General features: G+C 40.2%; 1 protein-coding gene across 1 annotated transcript in view; it reads right to left on the bottom strand.

The window, feature by feature from the left end:
* Positions 1-27,463, bottom strand: part of LOC140476750 (sorting nexin-31-like) — a 123,473-nt gene that overhangs the window by 95,121 nt on the left and 889 nt on the right. The window contains exons 3-4 of the mRNA XM_072569563.1: positions 5,861-5,978; positions 245-309 (exon numbers count right to left, since the gene is read on the bottom strand). Of these exons, the coding sequence (XP_072425664.1) occupies positions 245-309; positions 5,861-5,978 (183 nt within the window). The remainder of the gene's footprint in view (positions 1-244; positions 310-5,860; positions 5,979-27,463) is intronic.

The following is a 27,463-nucleotide window of genomic DNA, read 5'->3' on the forward strand; positions in this document are numbered from 1 at the left end:
ATGCGTGTTGCAAACCAATCTCCAAGGTCTTTCATACTCTAATATCTGAGTGAAGATCAGGTTACAGCCATTTGCTTAAAAAATGACTGCAAGGTGATTATTGCAAAGGCTCGTTTCTTAGATAATGTGGAAATGGGAGAGAATCCTTTCAATAAAACCATATTAAGTACAATGTATATAGTGAGCACAATTTTTTTCATTTACAATGTTAATTCAGGACTGAAAAGTTAAAATCGTTTCCTACCTGTTGTGCATTCTTTAACAAAGTGGTGAATATTTCACTGACAGATATAACAGGATCCTCTCCAACTGCAAAAGCAAGAATATAATATTTAGTAGCTGGTTTGTTTCTTTAGAATCATGCTAGCAAAGCAAAATTTGACAAATACAACATTTGGGACTCATTTGTACAACATTTGTACAGTGAATTTAGTGAAAAGACTAAACAACAAAAAACCTTATTCCCTTATAAAGTTTAACTTCATCCTTGAAGAGCGGGACCAAGGCAGTATCTAGCAGTGAGTAGGAGGTGGAGAGATCTGGATAAATGCCTCAACCTGATGGGAAGTCCGGCAAAATCTCCATCCTAATAACCTGCCTCTGCAGGACAAGTAGTTTCAGGACTTATTCTGGTCAATTCAGGGCCAGCTGCAGAAGGAAGCTGAAGGGCTTCCCCTCCTTGGAGGCAGTGGTGGGAAATGGACAAGACTCACGGTTGCATCTTGTTAGGAGCACGCAAGGGGGTCGAGAGAAAGAACTGCTCAACCTAGAGTCATGTCTTAGTCAGACTGATATGGACCCAGCTGTGTGAGGTGTGTAAAATGACAGGAAGGGAGTGCACAGGGAATTGTTGCTTGTTGGGACCTGATGTGCTTCTGAGAGGTTATGGATCCAATTCCTTCTGTGGGAACACCAACAGGATGCTTGATGCTCCTGCCACTTTAGAGAGGCAAGTCCCCGAGGCTGGACAGAAAGACTGTGGAGTTCTTCAGAATGTTCTGGCATGTCCTAGGAAGTGACTACACATGGGTCCTGGAGGAATGTTTTGAGGCCAGAGAGCTATCCCTTTTCTTGACGTGGGATGGTCATCATTCTGCTGGCCAAAAAACTGGCATCTGGTCTTTCGCTTCAGCATGAATTAAGAGATTTTTGCCAGGGTTTTGTCATCCTGCCTTGCATCCGTGCTGGATGACATGATCCATCTTGACCAGTTGTACATGTCCCAGGCCAGAGGATCCATGACAGCATCGATCTAGTCCAGATCTGATTCACTTTTCCCAAAGGGTTGGTCAGGAAAGCGTTGTCTTGTCCCTCAAATCAGGACAAGGCATTGAGCAGAGTCAATCATGAGTCTCTACTTAGGACTCCAGGCATTCAGGTTTGAGATGCAGTCATTGCCTAAGCCTGGCATCTATACACCACCAGGGTGTCGGATTAAACTTAACATGTCACTGTATCCATGTTACTTTGGGAAAGGGGTGCATTAAGGTTGCCCCTTGTCCAGTTGGATGTATGCCCTTTGTTTGGGGCCTTTCCTGTGCCTCTTGTGGAGGTAGTTGTCTGGACATTGGCATAGGGCTGGCTCTTTTGGCCTATGACATATCCTCATATTCACCAATCCAGCTGACCTGAGGAGGATATGCAAGTGCCAGGCAGTCTTCTACCAGGATTTAGTGGGCCAAACTTTCTAGATTCCGATTAGTCTATTGGTGGATTAATTCTTTGTCAGAGGAGTTATGGGGGTTTATTTGCAGTACTATCCATCTCCTGCATCTGGGGCCTACCTTAGCCCAATTGAAGAATCCTGGCCAACAAATTAGCAGGAGCTGGAGGCCAAAGTCTCAGCTCACCTGGCCTGCTGGACAGGACTGTTCCAAGTGGTCTCTTACAGGGGCCAAGTACTGGTCATAAACCAACTGGTTGCCTCCACACTGTGGTATCAGCTAGTACCTTTGATTCCTCCTCCTGGTTTCGTTAGAAAAATTCAAGATGCTGATTCACTTCTGGAACAAGATGATGCACTGGGTTGCTGCTGAAGTCTGGAGTCTCCCTGTTGAGGGCTGAAGTCCACATGCTGTAGGTTGACCCACAATGCCCTTAGGGAGGGAATTCTAGGATTTTGACCCAGCAACAAGTGAAGGAACAGCAATATATTGCCAAGTGAGGATAGTGAGTGGCTTAGAGAGGAACTTGCAGGTGGTGGTATTCCCATGCATCTACCATCCTTGTCCTACTAGATAGTGGTGGTCATGGGTTTGGAAGGTATTTTCTAAGGATTTTTGGTGAGTTTCTATAGTGCATCTTGTAGATAGTACACACTGCTGCTACTGAACATCAGTGGAGGAGAGAGTGGTTTCTTGTGGATGTGGTGACTACCAAGTGTGGTGCTTTGTCTTGGATATGAAAAGCTTCTGGACAGTTGTTGCCATCCAGACAAATGGGGAGTATTCAATCACACTCCTGACTTGTGCTTTCTAGATGGTGAACACACTTTGGGGAATCAGATGGTGAGTTACCCACTACAGTATTCCTAGCCTCTGAACTGCTCTTGTAGCCAATGTTTATGTGATGAGTTCAGTTGAATTTCTAATTAGTGGTAACCCCAAAGATGTTGATAATGAGGGATCCAACAATAGTAATACCATTGAAAGTCAAGGGGTGTTGGTTAGATCATCTGTTATTGGAGAAGATTAGCAAGAGGGAAAAATATCACAGATGATTTGGTGACTGAAAAAAAAAGTTTATTTTGTGTAAGAGAACTTCAGGATGTAAAAATTACACTGAAGACTTAGGGCTGTTGTGATGTAGTAAAAGTTTCTCTTCCTCTGAAAGAGAAGGCTTGGGTTCAAGTGTCACTGGCTCCAAAAGGTATCTTTGAATAGATATGTTTTTTTCAAAAAGAAAACCAAGGAACCTTCCATCCAAAACATCCACTTGTTATGACCATTAATCCAATCCTTTTCTTCAGTTTTCATGCTGTACCTTGATTTTTTTTTTAAATGCTGCTAGTGATGTCCATATCCCATGACAAGTCCACCAATCAGTGCCCATCCTAACTGTCACAACCAAGTAGTTTACTAAGTCATTTCAAAAGGGCAGTTGACAATCACTTAGCCATGGACCATGTTGGCCAGATCAGGCATTTGTGAACAAGATGTTTTTCTTTTATATAAATAACAACCCATGATAGTTTCATAAATGTCATTGTGGAGCTATTCTTTCACTTCAGGTAATTGATTAAATTTATTGATTGCAGTAACATTTAAATTCCACAGTTGCTACAATGGGATTTGTATCCATGTCCCTATAGCATTAGTGTGGGCCTGGCTTACTAATCCAGTGACATTATCACTTCATCACCTTCCCCTCAAAACAATATCTATTTTAAAAGCTAAAATACTAAACCTTTTATTGTACAAACATAAAACTCAAAGAATGATCATTATCACTGAAAAAATAACAGCGCAAGTAGGCCTGCTTCATGGCATAAGTTGTATTAATAATTTCCAAGCTTCGTCCTTTCTCCTGTATCTTATTAGTTATAAGTTAAATTTGATTATAAATCAAGTTAACAGACTATCATTTTTGCAGATTAAAATTAAAGATATTGGTTCAGGTCCTCAGCCCATTAATGCCGCTTTCATATTTGCATGGCATACTGGCTCCAAGTATACTTGTTAAACATAGTAACAAAGGAATTGGAGCAAGCGCAGACCATTTGGCCCCTTGAACCTGCTCCAACATTCATCTCAATCTGCTATCTAAATGCATTTTTCCTGAACTGTCTCCATATATTTCTAAATATTAAAGATAGCAAAGGATATCAACCTCAGTCATGAACATACTCAATGCCTGAGCCTCTGCAACCTTCTGGGATACAGGATTTCAAAGATCCACTACCCTCTGGTTGAAGAACTTCTTCCTCAGTCCCAAATAGCCCACTTTTTATTCTGAGACTGTTTAACCTGGCTCTAGATTCCACAGGCAGTGAAAACGTTCCTACATCTACCCTGCTGATCATAAAAGGATTTGATTCGATTGCACCACATTCTTTTAAATGGTACAGCATGTAGGCCCAATCTCTCCTCAAAAAGGGCAATCATCTCAGGTATCATTTTGATGAAGCTGCATTACACTACATCCACGGCTAATATGCCCTTCCCTAGGTAGGGAGAACACATTACTACATTACACAACACACCAATACATCATTTGGTCCAATTGATCTATGGCAAAATTTATATTTCACAAACTTAATTCTGCCTTATTTTCTCCAAGTCCAACAATATAGTCTTCTATTACATTCTCTCCTCTGTAGTTATCTATCTTCCCTTTAAAAGATATCTATTCCAGTTGCCTCAAGTTCTTTAAGTTGGAGTTATTTATTCACACTGAAAAATCTCTCCACTTTGAATTCAATTCCTCTATAATTAACCCCAGTTCTTTAGCTGTACTGATGATTTTGTAAACCTGCATTCCTACTTCTAATGATTTGTGTCTCTGTGCCCTCAGATCCCTTTACATCTTTCTCCTACTCAGATACTTATTTTCCAGAGTTTAGGTAACTCCTATTCCACCTCACATGATCTCTATTGGAATAGATTTGTCATTTACAGTCAGTCATTCTGAAAGTTTGTAAAACATTTCTCACGATATCACATCTTTCATTTTATATTTCATCTAAGATAAGTGCATATCAATTTTGTGATCACAAAGATAAATTTGCTTTGTGAGTCAGTCAATCACTGAAAATCGCATGTGATGAGGAGGCACCTGCCTGAAGTCACAACATTGCAAGAGACTTTATTAACCTAGCAATGAAACTTTGGCTACCACAGGGTATTTGACTCAAATTAAAGAATCTTTCAAAAGACAAATGATGATTTTAGCTGGATGTTAACCCAAGGTTAGAATGGAGAATGAGAAAAGTGATTGATCCATCGACTCTCACGCTCTCCTCTACTTAGAGTGTGGAGCATGGATAAATTAACTTCTAGGCCTCTTTCAAATAGAGCCAAATCACTGAGCATCCAGTTGCAGTAGGAGTTCAGTCAATGCTGGCAGAAGCCAGCCAACAGAGACCCAAATGAATAGATTCCACACAAGGTTGGTGCTGGGAATCGCCAGTTTGGTGGTCCAAAGATCCCTTTGAAGCACCGCTGCCCCTTCGCTTCTTCATTCTGGTTTACCAGGAAATGTCTCAATTTATTTTGTATCTTAGCTTCTTCTAGCCTGTCTGCTGCCTCCCACCAAGTTTTTCCAATGGCTGTGGCACCTTGAGTGCTTTCAAATTTCTGCAGTTAAAATTGTGCTGATTACATAACTATGCTGTGGCTTCAGTGTGTTAGAGAGACCTGAATTCAGCTAATTTAATTCCATTAAACACTATTCCACTTTCACCGATGACAGCCACTCAATGAAAACTATTGGTGCAAGACTAATTCAAAAGTGGCTTTGGTTTGAGTCATTTTTGATTTTTTTTTAAATTTAACCAAGGGTATTGAAATATTGCAATAACTTTTGAAATTGCTGGAACTTTAGTCCACTGAATTGCAGGAGCTCTCCTGCTTATTTTCCCACAGAATTTTTCATAGGGAGTAATGAGGAGAAGAGTCAGACCACAAACTGGGGACTGGGGAAGTGAAGAAATAAAATGATTACATGTGAATGTTGGACAAGGATAACATGCCGGAGAAGGATAGCATGTCCCAACCCACTTCAGGGTGTCAGGATTAGAGCTGGAACGCTGGCTGTTTCTCTCCCCTCTCACTCCGAAAACACATACTTAACTGAGCCAAAGGGGCACTTGTACAAGACAACTAGGTCATCTATAAAAGATTAAACAATTTGATAGACTTACCTTTCTGAAGATACTGCTGTAATTGAAGTCTTCTTTCTTCAGCTGTAGACTCAGTTTGTGCGAGATAACTCTTAGGTGGAAAAGGTGGCACAAGATTGCTCCCAAAATAACGCCTCAACTAAAATGAACCAAATATTACTATATTAACCCAGGTACGGATTTATACAAAAATGTTGTAAAACTAAAAAGGACTTGCATTGACAGTGCATTTCTTGACCTCTTAAAAACCTAAACAACTTACAGCCATGATGTACTTTAAAGAATAGAAAATACAGCCAATTTAATGCCGAGCACATTCCATCGAGACAAAAAAAACTGCAGATGCTGGAATCCAAAGTTGACAGGCAGGAAGTTGGAAGAACACAGCAAGCCAGGCAGCATCAAGAGGTGCAGTAGTCGGTGTTTTGGGTGTAACCCTTCTTCAGGGCTGGGTGGGTATGGGGGGAGCTGCAGATAAAGGGCAGGGTGGTGAAGTGGGGATAACAACGACATGAAAAATGGTCAGCTAATTAGGGTTTGCTTTTAAAATAAAAAAAAAAGTGTTTAAAGCCATTAGTTGAGGGACAGATGTTTGCCAGGGAGAACTTCCTGCTCTTTAAATTAGTGCCAAGGGATCCTTTACATTCAAAAGAAAGTGACAGGTGGGACTTCAGTTTGGCATCTTATCTGAAAGACAGCATTGGCAACAGGTAACCAGGTCACAGAGATAGAATTTAAGAAATGTCTCAAAGGAGATGAGCACATTAGAAAAGCAGAGAGAAGTTTAGTGGTGAATCCCAAGACTTAAGGATGAAGGTATACTCACCAGTAAATCTACTCAAAATATATCCCCGACTTTCATGAGATATTCTGTCAGATTCAAAGGACACTTATCCTGTATAACTGTATAGTTATTCTAGCATTGCATCTAGTATGATCTTGAGACCACAATTATATCTGTTGTTGAATTGTCCTTCATCCAGAAGGTGTTTAGGGCCAACTTCAAATTATTTTACATTAAATCTATGAACACAGGAGACAGTCTTCTAGTATCTATTTTAGACAACGTGAAAGAAAAAGACTGGAATATATATAGTCCCTGTCGTGAATATCAGTCACTGCACAACAAAAGAAAATATTGTTTCTCCATTTAATGGTTTTAATTCACTTTACAAGTTAGTAGTCATAGAGATTGGCTAATAATTCTTCATGGACTCAAATGATTGCTCTAATCATGTATTATGGACAACAGATTACATATGAGGCTCAGTTTCAAGTCACACACCAGGCACTGCACTGCACTGCACCGCACCAAAACCACATTCATTATCAGTTCATTTATGAGCTGGTTACCATAAAACAGAAACAAGAGTCAGGTATTTAGACAGCGAGGTTGTTCTACCATCCAATATGGTCAGAGCTGAACGCCCTATTCAAAAAAAGGTTTTTATTTGACATTGCCCCATATTCCTATCCATCATTGGTATTTAGAAATCTGTAATTGCTAAACAATGACAAGGACGTTGGTAGGTCCACATCTTAAATACCAAGAGCTGATTTAGCCCCCCTATTTAAAAAGAGAGGATGTAAATGCATGGGAGGCAGTTCATAAGAGATTTACCAGATTAATATCTGGCATGAGCAGATTGTCTTGTGAACGACAACATGTTTCCACTGGAGTTTAGAAGAGTGAAGAGTGATTTGATTGAAGCATAGAAAATCCTGAATGGTCTTGACAAGGTGGACATGGGATGGAGTCAGAGTCAGAGTCAGAGTCCTAAACTGGTCCATACAAACCAAAATGTCCATCCATGCTAACCCCATTTCCCTGCATTAGACCCATATTGTTCAAAACCTTTGCTATCCATGTATTTGTCCAAATGTCTTTTAAAATGTTGTTAATGTACCTGCCTCAACCACTTCTGCTGGCAGCTCATTCCATTTGTGTAAAAACGTTGCCCCTCAGGTTCCCTTTTATTCTTTCCCCTCATATTAAACGGATGTCCTCTCGTCCTTGATTCGCAAACCCTGGTAAAAAAAAAAAAAAAGAGTGCATTCACCCTATTCATGCCTCTCGTGATCTTATGTACACTTCTATAGTCTCCTATGCTCTAAACAGAAAAAAAAAAGTCCTAGCTTGTGCTATAACTCAGACCACTGAATCCAGGCAACATCCTCGTAAATTTCTGCTGCACTCTTTCCAGTTTAATAACTTCCTTCCAATAGCAAGGTGACTAAAACTGCACACAATACTCCGAATGCGGCCTCACCAACATTCTGTACAACTGCAACATAACTTTCCAACTTCTATACTCAATGCCCTGACTGACGAAGGCCAGTGAGCCAAAAGCCGCCTTCACTGCCCTGTCTACCAGTGACTCCACCTTTAGAGAACCGTGCACCTGAACTCCAAGATCCTTAAGTGCCTACTATTCACCATGAAATTCCTACCTTGATTTGACTTCCCAAAATACAAGATCTCACACTTGTCTATATTTATCCCCATTTGCCATTTCTCAGCCTACTTTCCCAGCTGATCAAGGTCTTGCTGCAATTTGTGCTAACCTTCTTCACTCTCCACGATGGTCTTTAGTAAAGTGAGGTGTCTTCTTTTCAGATGCAGGCGTTTACGTGCTGAGGATTATATATGCAATAAATACCATTGGTTGCAAATCCTTTCAGATCAAATGGATTGGTTGGAGCAACAGGTAGAGGCAATGAGGAATTTACAATAGCAAGGGGGTGTGACGGATGGCAGTTAGGAAGGGAGAAAAATCGCAGATACACAGTCACATAGATGGATTAACTCCAGGCAAGATAAGAGAGGTAGGCAGGTAGTGCAGGAGTCTTGTGGCTATCCCCATTTCAAACAAATATGCGGTTTTGGAAAATGTAGGTGGGGGGGGGAATGGATTCTCAGGGGAACGTAGCACGAACAGTCAAGTTTCTGGTATCAAGACCAGCTCTAATGCAATGAGGGGTACGTCAGGTTCCAAGAGATGGGTTGTGTTAGGGGACCCTCTAATCCGAGGCACAGAAAATGTTTGTGGCCAGTGCAAAATCAGAATGGTGCCAGGATCAAGGATGTCTCAGGAAGGTGCAGAATGTTCTCAAGGAGGAAGAGCACCCAGCCGGAACACGTTGTACACATTGGAGCCAATGACATAGAAAGGATGAGATTCTGAAGGGAGAATATAAAGACAGTTAGGCAGGAATTTAAAATGGAGGCCCTCAAGAGTAGTAATACCTGGATTACTCCCGCTGCTACGAGCTAGTGAGAAGAGGATAGAGCAGATGAATGCATGGCACAGGAGTGGTGTATGGAGAAGGATTCACATTTTTGGATCATTGGAATCTCTTCTGGGGTAGAAGTGACTTGTACAATGACAGACTGATGGCACCTGAATTGGAAGGTGACTAATATACTGGCAGAGAGATTTGCCAGAGCTGCTTGGGAGGATTTTAACTAATAAAAGGTGTGGAGGGGACGCAGGGAGATACTGAGGAAAGAGATCAATCAGAGACTGGTACAGTTCAGAAAAGAAGCGAGTCAAACAGTCAGGGACAAAGCAAAATAAAACTGCACTGGGAGAGAAATTAAACTGCATTTACTTCAATGCAAGAGGCCTAACAGGGAAGGCAGATGAACTTAGGGCATGGTTCGGAACATGGGACTGGGATATCATAGCAATTGCAGAAATGTGGCTCAGGGATGGAAAAGACTGGATCAAGGATGTCTCAGAGGGTGCAGAATGTTCTCAAGCAGGAGAGGGACCAGCAAGAGGTAATTGTCCACATTGGGTCAATGACATAGGAAGGGAAAAGGTGGAAATTCTGAAGGGAGATTACAGTGTTAGGCAGGAATTTTAAAAAAAGGAGGTCCTTGAGAGTAGTAATATCTGGATTATTCCCAGTGCTACAAAGCTAGTGAGGGCAGGAATAGGAGAATAGAGCAGATGAATGCGTGGCTGAGGAGCTGGTGTATGGGAGAAGGATTCACGTTTTTGGATCATTGGAATCTCTTTTGGGGTAGAAGTGACTTGTACAAGAAGGATGGATTGCACCTAAATTGGAAGGGGACTAATACTGGTAGGGAGGTTTACTAGAGCTGCTCACGAGGATTTAAACTAGTGAGGTGTGGGGCCGGGGGGAACCCAGGGGGATAGTGAGGGAAGGGATCAATCTGAGACACAGACAGACAAATTAAAAACAAGTCAGGGCAGGCAGGGACAAGGTAGGACTAATAAATTAAACTGCATTTATTTCAATGCAAGGGGCCTAACAGGGAAGGCAGATGAACTCAGGGCATGGTTAGGAACATGGGATTGGGATATCATAGCAATTACAGAAACATGGCTCAGGGATAGTCAGGACTGGCAGCTGAGTGTTCCAGGATACAAAAGCTACAGGAAGGATAGAAAGGGAGGTAATGGGGGGGGGGGGGTGGGCAGGGGGGCATTTTTGATAAGGGATACCATTACAGCTGTGCTGAGGGAAGATATTCCCGGAAACTCGTCCAGGGAAGTTATTTGGGTGGAACTAAGAAATAAGAAAGGAATGATCACCTTATTGGGATTGAATTATAGACCTCCTAATAGTCAGAGGGAAATTAAGAAACAAACTTGTAAGGAGATAATAATAGGGTGTAAGAATAATAGGGTGGTTATGGTAGGGGGTTGTAACTTTCCAAACATAGACTGGGACTGCCATAGTGTTAAGAAATTCCTCTCCATCTAAATGCTTAAGTGTGTACAAGACACTTTTCTGATTCAGTATGTGGATGTACCTACTAGAGAAGGTGCAAAACTTGACCTACTCTTGGGAAATAAGGCAGGGCAGGTGACTGCGGTGTCAGTGGGGGAGCACTTTGGGGCCAGTGACCATAATTCTATTAGATTTAAAATAATGACAGAAAATGATAGACCAGATCTAAAAGTTGAAGTTCTAAATTGGAGAAAGACTAATTTTGACAGTATTAGGCAAGAACTTTCGAAAGCTGATTGGGGGTAGATGTTCGCAGGTAAAAGGGATGGCTGGAAAATGGGAAGCCTTCAGAAATAAGGTAACGAGAATCCAGAGAAAGTATATTCCTGTCAGGGTGAAAGGGAAGGCTGGTAGGTATAGGGAATGCTGGATGACTAAAGAAATTGAGGGTTTGGTTCAGAAAAAGAAGGAAGCATATGTCAGGTATAGACAGGATAGATCGAGTGAATCCTTAGAAGAGTATAAAGGAAGTAGGAGTATACTTAAGGACATCAGGAGGGCAAAAAAAGAGACAGAAGATAGCTTTGGTAAATAGAATTAAGGAGAATTCAAAGAGTTTTTACAAATATATTAAGGACAATAGGGTAACTAGGGAAGAGAATAGGGCCCCTCAAAGATCAGCAAGGCGGCCTTTGTGTGGAGCCGCAGAAAATGGGGGAGATACTAAATGAGTATTTTGCATCAGTATTTACTGTGGAAAAGGATATGGAAGATATAAACTGTAGGAAAATAAATGGTGACATCTTGCAAAATGTCCAGGTTACAAAGGAGGAAGTGCTGGATGTCTTGAAATGCATAAAAGTGGATTATTTCCCAGGACCTGATCAGGTGTACCCTAGAACTCTGTGGGAAGCTAGAGAAGTGATTGCTGGACCTCTTGCTGAGATATTTGTATCATTGATAGTCACAGGTGAGGTGCCGGAAAACAGGATGGTTGGCTAACGTAGTGCCATTGATAAAGGGTGGCAAGGACAAGCCAGGGGACTATAGACCAGTGAGACCCTGATGTCGGTGGTGGGCATCCTGAGGGACAGGATGTACATGTATTTGGAAAGGCAAGGACTGATTAGGGATAGTCAACATGGCTTTTTGAGGAAGTAACAAAAAGGATTGATGAGGACAGAGAGGTAGATGTGATCTATATGGACTTCAGTAAGGCATTCGACAAGGTTCCCCATGGGAGACTGATTAGCAAGGTTAGATCTCACTGAATACAGGGAGAACTAGCCATTTGGATACAGAACTGGCTCAAAGGTAGAAGACAGAGGGTGGTTATGGAGGTTGTTTTTCAGACTGGAGGCCTGTGACCAGTGGAGTGCCACAAGGATCGGTGCTAGGCCCTCTACTTTTTGTCATTTACATCAATGATTTGGATGCGAGCATAAGAGGTACAGTTAGTAAGTTTGCAGATGACACCAAAATTGGTGGTGTAGTGGACAGTGAAGAGGGTTACCTCATTACAACAGGATCTTGACCAGATGGGCCAATGGGCTGAGAAGTGGCAGATGGTGTTTAATTCAGATAAATGTGAGGTGCTGCATTTTGGGAAAGCAAATCTTAGCAGGACTTATACACTTAAATAATAAGGTCCGAGAGAGTAATGCTGACCAAAGAGTGCTAGTTCATAGCTCCTTGAAAGTGGAGTCGCAGGTCGATAGGATAGTGAAGAACGCATTTGATATGCTTTCCTTTATTGGTCAGAGTATCGAGTACAGGGGTTGGGAGGTCATGTTGTGGCTGTACAGGACATTGGTTAGGCCACTGTTGGAATATTGCATGCAATTCTGGTCTCCTTCCTATCGGAAAGATGTTGTGAAACTTGAAAGAGTTCAAGATTTCCAAGGATTTTGCCAGGATTGAAGGATTTGAGCTATAGGGAGAGGCTGAACAAGCTGGGGCTGTTTTCCCTGCAGTGTCGGAGGCTGGGGGGTGACCTTATAGAGGTTTACAAAATTGTGAGGGGCATGGAGAGGGTAAATAGGCAAAGTCATTTCCCTGGGGTCGGGGAGCCCAGAACGAGAGGGCATAGGTTTAGGGTGAGAGGGGAAAGATATAAAAGAGACCTAAGGGGCAACATTTTCACTTAAAGGGATTTATGTGTATGGAATGAGCTGCCAGAGGAAGTGGTGGAGGCTGGTACAATTGCAACATTTTTTTTAGATTAGATTAGATTAGATTACTTACAGTGTGGAAACAGGCCCTTCGGCCCAACAAGTCCACACCGCCCCACCGAAGCGCAACCCACCCATACCCCTACATCTACCCCTTACCTAACACTATGGGCAATTTAGCATGGCCACTTCACCTGACCTGCACATCTTTGGACTGTGGGAGGAAACCGGAGCACCCGGAGGAAACCCACGCAGACACGGGGAGAATGTGCAAACTCCACACAGTCAGTTGCCTGAGGCGGGAATTGAACCCCAGTCTCTGGCGCTGTGAGGCAGCAGTGCTAACCACTGTGCCACCGTGCCGCATTTGGATGGGTATATGAATAGGAAGGGTTTGGAGGGATATTGGCCAGGTGCTGGCAGGTGGGACTAGATTGGGTTGGGATATCTGGTCGGCATGGGCGAGTTGGACTGAAGTGTCTGTTTCTATGCTGTACATCTCTGACTGGCAGCTTAAATGTTCCAGGACACAAACGTTATAGAAGGACAGAAAAGGAGGCATGAGAGGAGGGGATGTGGTGTTTTTGGTAAGATACAACATGCAATTGTACTGAGGAAGGATATTCCTGGAAATACATTCAAGGAGTTATTTGGGTGGAACTGAGAAATAAAGGGATGATCTCCTCATTGGGATTGCATTATAGACCCCCTAATAGTCAGAGGGAAATTGAGAAACAAATATTTGTAAGGAGATCTGTTCTCTGTAAGAATAATAGGGTGGTTTTGGTCAGGGATTTTAACTTTCCAAACATCGACCGGGACTGTCATAGTGTTAAGCATTTAGATGGAGAGGAATTTGTTAAGTGCATACAAGACAATTTTCTGATTCAGTATGTGGATGTACCTCCTAGAGAAGGTACAAAACTTGACCTACTCTTGGGAAATAAGGCAGGGCAGGTGACGGAGGAGTCAGTGGGGGAGCACTTTGGGGCCAATGACCATAATTGTATTATTTTAAAATAGTGATGGAAAAGGATAGACCAGATCTAAAAGTTGAAGTTCTAAATTGTAGAAAAGCCAATTTTGACGGTTTGAGGCAAGAACTTTCAAGTTCTGGATTAGTGGTGCTGGAAGAGCACAGCAATTCAGGCAGCATCCAAGTAGCTTTGAAATCGACGTTTCGGGCAAAAGCCCTTCATCAGGAATAAAAAAGCTGATTGGGGGCAGATGTTCCCAGGTAAAGGGATGGTTGGAAAATGGGAAGCCTTCAGAAATGAGATAACGAGAGTCCAGAGAGAGGATATTTCTTTTAGTTTGAAAGGAAAGGCTGGTAGGTGGAGGGAATACTGGATGACTAAAGAAATTGAGGGTTGAGTTAATAAAAAGAAGGAAGCATATGTCAGGTATAGACAGGATGAATTGAGTAAATCCTCAGAAGAGTACAAAGGCAGTAGGAGTATAGTCAAAAGGGAAATCAGGAGGGCAAAAAGGGGACATGAGATAGCTTTGGCAAATAGAATTAAGGAGAATCCAAAAGGTGTTTATAAATACATCAAGGACAAGAGGGTAACTAGGGAGTGAATAGGGCCCCTCAAAGATCAGCAAGGTGGCCTTTGTGTGGAGCCACAGGAGATGGGGGAAGATACTAAATGAGCATTTTGTATCAGTATATACTGTGGAAAAGAACATGGAAGATATAGAATGTAGGGAAATAGATGATGACATCTTGAAAAATGTGCTGGATGTCTTGGAATACATATGTTAGATCTCATGGAGTACAGGGAGAACTAGCCATTTGGTTACAGAACTGACTCAAAGGTAGAAGACAGAAGCTGGTGGAGGAGGGTTGTTTTTCAGACTGGAGGCCTGTAACCAGTAAAGTGCCAGAAGGATCAGTGCTGGGTCCACTACTTTTCATCATTTATATAAGTGATTTGGATGTGAGCGTAAGAGTTAGTTTGTAGATGACACCAAAATTGGAGTTGTAGCAGACAGCGAAGATGGTTACCTGAGACTACAATGGGATCTTGATCTGATGGGCCAATTTCAATATACGCAAGGTGCATCATTTTGGGAAACCAAATCTTAGCAGGGCTTATACACTTAAATAATAAAGGTCCTGGGGGTGTTGCTGAACAAAGAGACCTTGGAGTGCAGGTTCATAACTCCTTGAAAGTGGAGTTGCAGGTGGATAGGATAGTGAAGGCGGCATTTGGTATGCTTTCTTTTATTGGTCAGAGTATTGAGTATAGGAGTTGGGAGGTCATATTGCATCTGTACAGGACATTGGTTAGGCCACTGTTGGAATATTGCGTGCAATTCTGGTCTCCTTCCTATCAGAAAGATATTGTGAAATTTGAAAGGGTTCAGAAAAGATTCCCAAGGATGTTGCCAGGGTTGGAGGAACTGAGCTACAGGTAGAGGCTGAATAGGCTGGGGCTGTTTTCCCTGGAGTGTCAGAGGCAGAGGGGTGACCTTATAGAGGTTTATAAAATCATGAGAGGTGAGGGTAGGGTAAATAGACAAAGTCTTTTCCCTGGTGTGGTGGAGTCCAGAACTAGAGGGCATAGGTTTGGGGTGAAGGGGGAAAAAGCTATAAAAAGAGACCTACAGGGCAACTTTTTCCACACAGATGGTGGTATATGTATGGAATGAGCTGCCAGAGGAAGTGGTGGAGGCTAGTACAATTGCAACATTTAAAAGGCATCTGAATGGGTATATGAATAGGCCGTGTGCTGGTAGGTGCGACTAAATTGAGTTGGGATATCTGGTCAGCATGGACAAGGGTCTGTTTCCGTGCTGTACAGCTCTACGATTATGACATATGGAGAGAAAAGCAATAATAAAATCTGAGCCATTGTCTTGAAAGTCAAACTCTATAAAAGCAACAACACATTCAAATGAATCCTGTTTGGTAAACCATACAAAAAAAAAAAATGGTTTTTAGGCCCCAAGAAATTCTTGTTCCTGATCTGAACAGAAAAGTTGTGGAACTGAACTATGCCACCATGGCTCAGTTGTGACAAGTTCAGTTCCTATTTGGAACACTATGGGCTCGAATCTCACTCCAGGGCCTTGAGCACAGAATGTAGGCTGGCATTCCCTGTTGGAAACCAAGGGAGTACCTCGCTCATCATCTCATGCTAGCTGTTAAATCAAGGTTCCATTGTATAAAAGATGCCATTGCACTATTTTGGACAAGGAGAGATCTCTCTTTGGTGCCCTGAATCTTCAACTGACATTAAAATAGATGATCTGGCCATTATCCCAATGTTGTTTGCGGGTGTTTTCGCATACAAATTACCTACCATTACCTCACCTCAGGACAAACCGGTGTCATTAAAGACTACACTGAAAATGTACAGATTTCACCTGTTACAACATGGAGTAAACTCTCCTACTTAATTTAAAACCAGCAACACAAAAGACTTATCCCATGCAGTAGTCTGTAAAAGTTTGAGTGGCCAAGATCTATTTCCAGTAAAAAATTAACAACTTTATTTCTTAAACTATAACAATAAAGTAACAAAACACTATTTACGATTTCTTTCTCTAACCCGTCTTCTACCTTTCCTTCTGTAACACTAGCCCAATAAAACTCCCAATTAAGGTTTACAAAACAACACTTGTCTCAAAACCAGGCAGCTGCAAGTTCTTGTCTTTCGATCTTCCTGTGTCTTCTTTTCTCCTTGTTAGGAATTTCTGCATCACAGGTTACTGATTGAAAAAGTACTTTGAAGAGAGATGTTTTTTTTCCAAGCAGCCTGGTACATGCTAGGCTTGGTAATTCTCCCCTCAACTGGTAAATATCGCACCCCCCCCCCAAATCTTAAACCCCAGAGTATCAGATTGGCTTTTAAGATTGTCAATATACTCAATTCAAACTTGATTGGAAATTGTTAATTTTAATCAGGGTATCATTTAAACTGATAGGCTGAACTTTAATTTGTTTTTGTCTCCAGACAGCAAACTACTAGAGTTGTTCAACCCAGCGTTACATCCATTGTTACCATGTCTGGTAGTTCTGCTGCTTTTAACTCTCAAAATGTACAGCCACATCTTCATAACACACCACCCTAATCTGGCACTTGCATCACACCGAGTTTTCCTTGTAATGGTATCTAGTGGTTGTACATAAATTTATATTCACATTACTTTTTATTATGCTTTCGTCCGACTTTGATATCCTAAATCCTTTTTTTTAAAAATGGTATCTAACTGAAGAACCATTCATCCAACAGATACAAATGGAGGAAAAGCAAACTGTAAAGTTGCAATAGTTCAAGGTGTTTGTGTATTGAATATACTGGGTCTCCCAGGTCTGGCAAAGGCCCTGTCAGAATATGAGGTTAGGGAGCTATAATGTGTATTTCTTGTTTTAACAGTGAGCCCTTTAGCTGCCTGCCCAAATGGTTACATGCACTGACAGACAAGAAAGCAATTTATATCGCTAATTGTGACAGTCCTAATGATCTGACCAGTCTCAGTATATATTTCTCCAAGAATTGCAAATTAATTCCAAAACTACAGGCTTCCACTTTGTCAGCACATTTGAGAAACAGAGAATGCAATCAACAATGCAGTTGGAGAGCTCAGTCTGAGAGAAGAGTAGAAAATCTCTCACCAGTCACTGGGCAAGCAGCTCGATTTTATACTGATACTTGTAAAGTAATTTTGTTTCATGGTATTAGATCTGCAAATTAAACATTGTAAACATTTAAATAAGCATCAACAGCATGTCCATTTATACCCCACAGCCTTGTAATAAATTGGTGATATGCAAACTTAACAGGAACAAAGTACCTTATGGTCAGACAGCCAAGTCTCACAGATCAAATGCTACAATTGATCACGATGCAGAATTGCTAGTGTTGGATGTTAAAAATTACACAACACCAACAGATTATAGCCCAACAGGTTTATTTGGAAGTACTAGTTTCAGAGCTCCTTCATCAACTAACTAGTGGGGCAGGATCATAAGACACAGAATTTATAGCAAAAGATCACAGTGGCATGCAAATAAAATGATATATTGAACAAACCTAGGTTGCTGTTAAGTCTTTCATTAATACGTAAATCCTAGAAATTCTTTCAAGTCACATTTCCAAGATAGCTTAAAGGTTTTATATATTTTTAAAGAAAAGTGACATTTCAACTCAGACAATGCATTCAAGGTTTAAGCTTAGAGTCTGTCTCTATCTCAATCTTGAGTCAGACTGGATTCTACTTTTGCTCCAAAAGCACTCAATCTCCAGGCAGTTAATCCATTTCACACTTTACAAATTCCTACTTTGGAAATAGAACCAGTATAGACTCATGACTGGGATACAGACAGACTCTAATCTCACAACTTTAATGCCTTGTCTGAACTGAGATGTCACTTTTTTAAAAAATATAAAACCTTAGGTTATCTCAAATGTGACTTGAAAGAAGTTCTGGGATTTACATATTATTGAACCAAAACCTGCAACCTATTCGAAAAGATGAAATACTTAACAGCAATCTATTGTTTCAATTGCATGACACGGTGATCTTTTGCTATAAATTCAGTGTCTTATGAACCTGCCCCACTAACTACCTGAAGGAGCAGAACTCTGAAAGCTAGAACTTCCAAATAAATCTGTTGGACTATAACCTGGTATTGTGATCTTTAACATGCTAGTAGTGGGAATTTTAAAAAGTGCATCTGATGTTTATCTAGTCACTCCCACTGTAAGGATGCATATATAAAAATTCACTTTTATCATGGGAGGGCAAGCATGCATTGTCCAACACGAATTGCTCTTGAACTAAGTGGCTTGATCAGACATTTCAGGAGGGTAGTTAAGAATCAACCACATTGCTGTGGGTCTGGAGTTATATATAGATCATATCAGGTGATACATATGCTCTTTAGGGAAGTGAATGACAATAGGATTAGGTGTGCTTGCGAGCTGTATTCCTCTAATTTTCGTCAAACAAATAGTGCATGGCAATAGGTTCTACATGCTGATCATGGTAATGAATAGACCTGGGCCATCTGTGTATGGCCATGCAGCTTAGCGTGAACATACTGAACGCATACATCATTCATTCATCAACTTCTGGTGAAAGAACAGCCACTTGGGCAAAATAACTTTGAAGTTGCAGTCCAACAAGAGGAGGAAACGTGTAGACTGCAAAACAATAAAGGGAAAAAAGTTGCTATCACTTCCTGCATCCCAGAAAAATACAGTAGAATAGAAATAAATGAGATGCCATGCAGGTCCAAATTGATCTTTTGCTAAATTCCCTTTTCTTAATGAAAACAGTCAGGGTACAGTAATTGGCCTGGCTGAGTGGGGGTTGGAACAGAGACAACAGCAAGGCTTTACCCTCCTGAGAAATATTCAGTAATTCCTGCTGACAAACACATTTTACGGTCAGCATTAGGCTACAATACTTTGTGTGTCATTGACTCACCAACATCCGCTAAATCAAATGTGACTATACAAAATTGACCATCAGGAAATGTCAAACTGAGTCCATCAAATCAGTCCCTGTTGAAGAGAAACCACTTGAGTAAGATGGGATACAGACCACAAAACTATATTTTAGCATAACCTCTTGCCTTCATGACAAAGGAGCAATCTAATTAAAGAAAAGACACAATGCTGCCTTTGTAGAAACTCAGCTGTGCAGGTAAAGGGAGTGTCACCACAAAGACAGATAATATCTACATATTCATGTGTCTTCTCTGAAACCATAACAGAAAAATATACATTAAACATTTCCTCATTATTAAAAAGGTTTTCTTCCCACTACCATTTCAACATTCAGCTCCATATTGGGATGGTCAGAAAGTGCCTCCTTTCTACACAGTGATCTTTGAAATGTCACTGTGTTGCTGCAATTACCAGGATATCACCTGTGTCAGCACAGAATAGTTAGAAACATAAAAGTACACAGTCCTCAGGGACTATTTCATTTTATTGAAACATAATGCTTTTGGAAATCAACACCACAATGGGAGTGCCCCAGAACATTCACGAAGTACTTGGAGCCTGGTAGACCGTCTTGTTGGTTTGGCTCCCGAAGATCAAAAAATACGAAATCAAAATCAAACACACCAGCTAGTAAACAGCTACAGGCATTACGTCAACCGAAATAGTATTTATAACAGGTAGAATTACACTACATTTTAGATTACATCATGTACTATTTAAAGGTAAGGGCAAACAGTTTAATCATTCAACACCTACACTACAATATTCCTTTACACTCTAGTACCAAATAAATTCCCCTAGTGCCCAAAACATACATTTCAACGAGGGGCAAACCATTTACTCAATTCAAAAGATTCTTTCATCTCATGTATTCCCTCCCTTAGTCAACTTTGCAAAGTGAAGCTCATTAACATTGCTATTTGGCAAAATTGACGAAACAATACTATTAAAAAAAAAAACTTTTAATTGCTTTGCTGTAGATGTAAATGGTTCCCCTCCCCTAGACCCATTTAAATGCATCCTTGGGATCATCTAAATCTCAATTTTCTAATTTACTGCAACAACCATAGTAAAATATCCCAGAGCTTCACAATAGAGTTTTCAAACAAATCTGATAGATTCACAAAAGGGAATATTGCAATAGGTGACTATAATGTTGGTCAGAGAGGTAGCAGTACCTTAAAAAGGAGAAAGACTTGGATAAGTGGAGATATTTAATAGGCGTGCAATTGAAATCAGGGATAAGTAAAAAGCCAGAACTGGAGTGCAGATATTGCAGAGAACTTGAAGGCTGGGGAAGGTTATCAAGATGGGAAGGAGGGAGGCTATTATGGAATTCAGGATCAAAATCTTTGTAGAACAACAATGACCCCATTGAGTCATGCTAGGTAATAAGTTTGCATCTTTTCACCTTTGGTGGATTATCAGAACTTAAACTTTACATATGAATAACATACATAAGAACCAATTCCACATCCACCTAGTCATGTTGCACTTTTTAAATTTAAAATGGGAGTTTGTTGTATTCAATAAAACTAATAGGAGTTTCAATATTTCAACTCTCCCATTTATCTTCAAGACTACCAAGGTAGAAGTGATACATAACCATGTTGAGCAAACAATTAGGAAGATTGATGGGAGGGGTTAGGAGTGTTTATATTGGAAAAGAGATAACTGAGGAAATTGATTGAAATATTCAACATGACAGGAAGTCCGAACAGAGTAAATAAGGGGAAAGCGTCCTCATTCATGAGAGGCACAGATTATTAAAAGACAAAAGCAAAGATAAACTTTTTCATACAATAAGTCCTGCCTAAGGATGTATCCACAAAGGCAACCAGAAAGAATTAGCTTATGTCCAAAGAGGAACAATTTGCAGTGTTACACGGGGAAGACAGAAGAATGGCACTAAGACAGATTCTCAGTTAAAGAGACTATACAGAAATGATTGGCAGAATGGCCTCCCTTTGCAGTGTAGCAAATTTGTGAATGTATGTGTAGCTTGGAGGGAAACTTGCAGGTTGAGGTGTATTGGTGTCCTTGTCCTTCCAGATGGTAGCGCTCAAGTTTGGAACGTGCTGTCGAAGGAACTTTGAGGAGTTGCTGCAGTGTATACCAAATGATACATACCACAATCACCATATAAGTATTGGAGGGAGTAAATTTTGAACGTTGTGGGTGCTTTGTGCAGTGTACAGAATTGTCCTGGATGATGCCAAGCTTCAAGTGTTGTTGAGTTGCACTATACAAGCAAGTGACAAGTATTCCATCACACACTCAACTTGTGTCTTGTAGATGATGGACAGATTTGGAAGAAATAAGTAGTGAGTTATTTGTTGCAAGATTCCCAACCTCTATGGCCGGTCCTGTCTAGTCTCTAGCCAATGATAGTCCCCAGGATATTGAAAGGGGAGTATTCAGTGATGGGCAATACCATTGAATGTCAAGTTGAGGTGGTTAGATTCTCCCTTGAAGATATTCATTGACTGCATTTATGTGGTGTGAATGTTACTTGCCCCTTATTAGCCCAAATCTGGGTTTTCCAGATTTCGGCACATGAACGCAGACTGTTTCAATATCTGAGTCATCATAAATGGTACAGAACATTATGTAATATCAGCAAACACCCCCATTTCTGACCTTAAATTCTAGTAGGACTAGATAGGTTAGATGCAGGAAGGATGTCCCTGATGGTAAGAGCAGTCTAGAACCAGTAGTCACTGTTTAAAAAGAGAAGGTGTAAACCTTTTAGGACTGAAGGGAAGATAGTTTCTTCAGAGAGAGTGGTGAACCTGTAGAATTCATGACCACAGGAAGTGTTTGAGGCCAAAACATTTTTTTTTCCCCAAGAGAGGTAGATATAGCTCGTGGCTAACAGATTCAAATAATTGGGGGTGAGAGTGGTTTCCAGAATAGCATTAAAAAAGGTATTTAGTTTGATGGTCAGCCATAATCATACTGAATGGTGGAGCAGGCTCCAGGGGTCAAATGGCGTAGATTTGCTCCTTTGCTTTTTTTAAAATTTCTATTAAGGAACCAAAGGTGGTGGAGCCTAGACACCACCCTAAGCAGATCTTCTGATCAGGACAGAGATGAATGACTTTTAACAAGTATAAACATTTTCCTTTGTGCCAGGTGGGAATCTAACCAAGGATATTTTCCCCCAGTTTTTATTTAATCCAGTTTTGCTGGGTTCCTTGATGACATACTTAGTCAATTATTGCCTTGACATAAAATAACCCCATCTCACATCCTGTGTTTAAGATTAATGAGCATGACTAGTGGCAGAACCAACAAATTTTCAGTGGTATTGGTGGAAGAGGTAGAACTTTGAGGGACACCAGCTGTTCACAGGTGAAGGATCCTCTAGGAAGAGGAGTTTCCTTAAATAAGCAAGAAAGTCAATAAGAAACTACCTCATTGATATTTTTTCCATGCATATCTCCTTGAAATCGAAAATGAAAGGCTCTCATGCACTACTGAAGAGGAGCTATGGAAAAATGAACAGAGGAAATGTCCTTATGTAGTTAACTACTTCATTCATTCTAGAAAACCTGCATTTCTAGTTACAGGGAGAAGTTACCATTTTAATATACTGCAGAATGTTATCACAAGGCATACATAAATGTAAATTCTTCATTAAAAGTGTTTTCCCCTGTTCTTTGCCAGACAGCAGGATGTGTTTAACTCACAAACGTGACTTAAAATTCCATGACTGGTAAAAATGATGTACTCTCTCATGGCGGCTATCACTTCCAAGCATAACTGACTAGCAAGTTCTGTTCAGCTCTCAGTTCAAAAATACCACTTGACATCAAATACACAGCAAGCAATCACTGACATTCTGCTGAGGTTAACACCCTCTGCAGTCAATCTGTACATGATATCAAATATTGTTAATGGACAGATTGCTTATCTTTCGGTACTTGTATGTGTGGAGATGTCACATTTCTTTCATTTGGGGTCACCTGATAATCTAGTTTGACTAATGTAACAGCATCTCACAATTTTAATCCATAATTTAGGAAAACAAGGCAATAATTTAATTATCAAACATTTCATTTAGTTACTAGCGTTCCTGTGGCATTTATTTTTTTGATGTATTTTATATTTGTCCCTTTCAAATGGATATCACATCAACCCCACTTTGAAGTTAAATTCACTTATGGGAAATAATAGGCCCATTAAACTCTACCCTTGTCCCATGGGATTTGCTCTGAAAATTTTTTTTTAAATGGTGTATTGGTTTCTTCTTTTCTCCCTCTCCAATTGTAATCTCTTCCCTTTCCAGCTATTTAAAAAGATCAAAACTTACATATTTATAAAGCCTGATCCAGAGCACTTTATCACCAGTAAAGAAAGAAACTTTAAGAGGAAATGCAATAAAGATGTTGAAGATCAGGAAAAATATTGTGTAATTAAAGACAATTAATTGCCAGTGGTTAGTAATCAGAGGGCACAGATTTAAAGTAATTGGAAGAGTATCAGACACTAGATGGAGTTTTTTTTGAAATATATATGTATATGAAGTTGTGGTGATCTGAAATGCATTGTTTTAAAGGTGAGGGACAGTAAATTCAATGCTAACTTGCACAAAGGGAATAGACATATGTTTGAAGGAGAAATGCTTGCAGAGCTTTGGGGAATGAGGAGTTAAGTATAACTGAATTTATATCACTTTCAAATGAATGAACACAGGTAAAAGAACCAAATGATTACTTCTTTAAATACACTCCTTCCAAATTCAAACATCTGCTTGTTTGAAATATTTCTGACAGTCAGGAAATTTTGCAAAAAAAATTGTGAAAGGTGATAACTTTAATCTTCTATTGTAATCAACTAGATAAAAATGCTATCACAAAAGTGACCACTCCACATACATGTGTGTGTGCATTCTCCCATGATTCTAAGCACCTTTTGAAGCCGTCACTGTTAAAACATAAGTCAATTTGGGCACAGTAGACAATAATGACATGAATAACCAGCTAATGAAATTTAGTGGTGCTGCATGGTAGATAAATATTAGATCATGGAGACAATTACTTTAAAACCAAAAAATTGCGGATGCTGGAAATCTGAAGCAAAACCAAAGTGCTGGAGAAACTTAGCAGGTCTGGCAACATCGGTCGAAAGAAAAACAGAAAACTTGGAGTCCAGTGACCCTCCATCAGAACACAGGGATAATTAGTCTTCAAATGATGCCTACTACTTTGTCAGAGCTTTGATCTACCAATGTAACCTTCCCACAATAAAGCATTGAAACAAAATCTTGAACAGATTTAACAAGGTAAATACTGAATGTTTCCTCGTTATGGGGGATAATCTAGTACAAGTGGACACAGTATCATATTGAAGAGGGAGGATTTATTTCTTCTGTGGGTTTGAGTTATTGGAAATTTTGGCACTAGGGATTTGTGGAGTCTGGATCATTGAATACATTTGCAGTTAGACAGAAAGGTCTGAAGCCAAACAGATGTTGAGGGTCACTGGTAACTTGCAGTAAAGTGGAGTTGGGTCAAGATCTAATCAGCCATGATCATGAGTATTTCTCCCCCCTGATATTAGAGCTGTTGTTGTGGTTTTGCTTAAAATTTTATCTGATATGAATATCCAGATGAGGGACATTATAATTATTTCATTATTTGATTGAATACGTGATAGATCTAACTGCAAATATAACATTATGCAAAAAGCAATATTCTCTCCATGATGGTACACTTACACTGTAGTTTTAGATCTCAAGACCATAAGATATAGGAGCAAAATTAAGCCATTCAGCCCAAATATGCTCTGCCATTGAATCATGACTCATGTTTTTCAATCCTATTCTCCCACCTTCTCCCCAAAGCCTTCGACCCCCACCCCCACTCCTTGCTCCTCAAGAACCTATCTCTGTCTTGAATATACTAAATGACCTGGCATCTCCTCCACAGCCCACTGTAGCAATGAGTTCCACAGATTAACCACCCTCTGGCTCAGTTCTAAAGGGTTGTCCCTTCACTGAGACTTTGCCCTCAGTCCTAATCTCTTCTAGGAGTGTAAACATTATCTTCATATCCACTCTATCCAAGTCTTTCAATAGTTGGTAAGTTTCAATGAGATCTCCACACATCCTTCTATTCTCCACTGAGTACAGACCAAAGTCCTTAACCACTCCTCATAAGATCAGGATTCCCAGAATCATTCTTGTGAACATCTTCTGGATTCCCTATAAGGCCAGCACATCCTTTATTAGGTACAGGGTGTAAAACTCCTCACAATATTCCAAAGTAGTCCCATCAGAGGTTTAGGCAGCCTCAGAAATAAATCCTTGCTCTTGTATTTTAACTCTTGAAATGAATGCGAACATGGCATTTGGATTCCTAACTGCCACTAAATCTGCATGTTAACCTTAAGAGAATCCTGAATTCAGACTAGAGTCCTTTTATACTTCAGATTCCTGAAGCCTTTCCCAATTAAAAAAAAATCTATGCCTCTATCATTCCAACCAAAACATATAACCTCGCTCTTTCCTGTAAAATTCCATCTACCATTTGTTTGCCCAGTCTTCTAGCCTGTCCAAGTCTTCCTGCTTTCTTAATACGACTTGTCCCTCCATTTATCTTTCTGACACCTGCAAAGTTAGCAACAATGCCATCAGTTCTTTAATCCAGATTGTTAATGTAAAGCACGAATAGTTGTGATACCATTACTGATCCCTGCAGAACTCACCAGATGCCATCCTGAAAAATACTCCTTTATCTCCGCTCTAGTCATGTGAGTACATTGCCTCTTGCCTTATTTAAGAGAGTGTCCTGTGTGGCATCTTGTCATAGGCCTTCTGGAAATCCAAATAGATGACATCCACTGGCTGTCCTTTGTTTAATTGCTTGTTCTCCAAAAGAACTCTTAACAGATTTGTCAGGTATGACAAAACCATGCTAACTCAACCCTATTTTACCATGCTACCAAGTACTCTGTAATCTCATCCTTCATAATGGACTCTAAATTTTTTTTTTTAACACAATGGCCACGGTCAGGTTAACCGGCCTATAATTTCTGGTCTTCGGCCTCCCTCCCATCTTAAAGAGGGATATTATATTAGCCATTTTTCCAGTTCTTTGGAAATCTCCTTGACTCCAGTGATTCCTGAAATATCACAACCACTGCCTCTATAATCTCAAACTACCCTGTTCAGAACTCTGAGGTGTAGTCCATATGGTCTAGGTGATTTATCCACCTTCAGACCTTTCAGTTTCTCCAGCACTTTCTCATCAGCGATGGCCACTTCATTCACCTCCACCCTTGATTCTCTAGAAGTTCTGGTATGCTACTAGTGACTTCAATCGTGTTTTCAAAGGGGAACAGCAATATGACATTTAAAATTGAACTCCCAACTCAGTTAAGATATTTCATTACAAGACAGGTGAAACAAGTAATCTGATAGATAAACAATGCAGTTTGGCCAATAACCGCAATAAGAGATGGGTGTCACAAAAATACAAGAAAAACAAAACATTACATCTGGTATCCTAGCGAGTACTGACTTAATAGAATGGGCTGGAAGTGAAAGTGAATTCCTGACTATTTCTGTGTGCATTTCCATTTTGATGTAGAGAAATTTCTTAATATTTTTAAACTGTAAAATGTTTAAGGCCTTTTAGAGTCAGTAGCATTTCCAATTTGATTAAAGTTAGCTATTTTGTTTCTTTGCAAATAAACCAATTATCACATATGATGTTACAAGCTGGTGTTTGAATTTGGAGGGACAGTGTTTTTTTTTAGAAAGAAGGAGTGATGCTGATCTGAGATAAAGGAAACTGAAGGTTGAAACATCATGATTCCCAACTAATAAGCACAAAATAGGTAGACTGATTTCTTCATCGCTGGACCAACAGATTGTTGCTTTCTAGATATTATTTCACATAATAAAAATGGTTATATGAAGATAGCTTGATTATACAATTCATTTTTTGGCTCAAAAAGGGCAGAGGACCTTTACAAAAAGGTGTTCATTTGTATGCCTCCTGGAGGACACTAATATTAGATAACAGAGCAAATGTGAATTTTTGTGCATTTGTCATTGTAAAAAATATTATTTTGCTGTTTCCTACTAAGGTCACTATGCTCTTACTAGAGATAAGGCTGCTCTCTTATTAGTGAGAACTGGTGGTGGTTTCAACTGAGGGTTACTATGTTTCAGGTAAGGAGAGAGATTGAAAAGGGAGGGTCCTTCATGGTAACCTCAGCCAGTGTGAAAATTGTAGCCAACAGCCTGGGATTATTCTCCATCACAAACTAGCCAT

The sequence above is a fragment of the Chiloscyllium punctatum genome, chromosome 5 (genome assembly GCF_047496795.1).
Source record: "Chiloscyllium punctatum isolate Juve2018m chromosome 5, sChiPun1.3, whole genome shotgun sequence".
In the NCBI taxonomy this organism is placed as follows: Eukaryota; Metazoa; Chordata; class Chondrichthyes; order Orectolobiformes; family Hemiscylliidae; genus Chiloscyllium; species Chiloscyllium punctatum.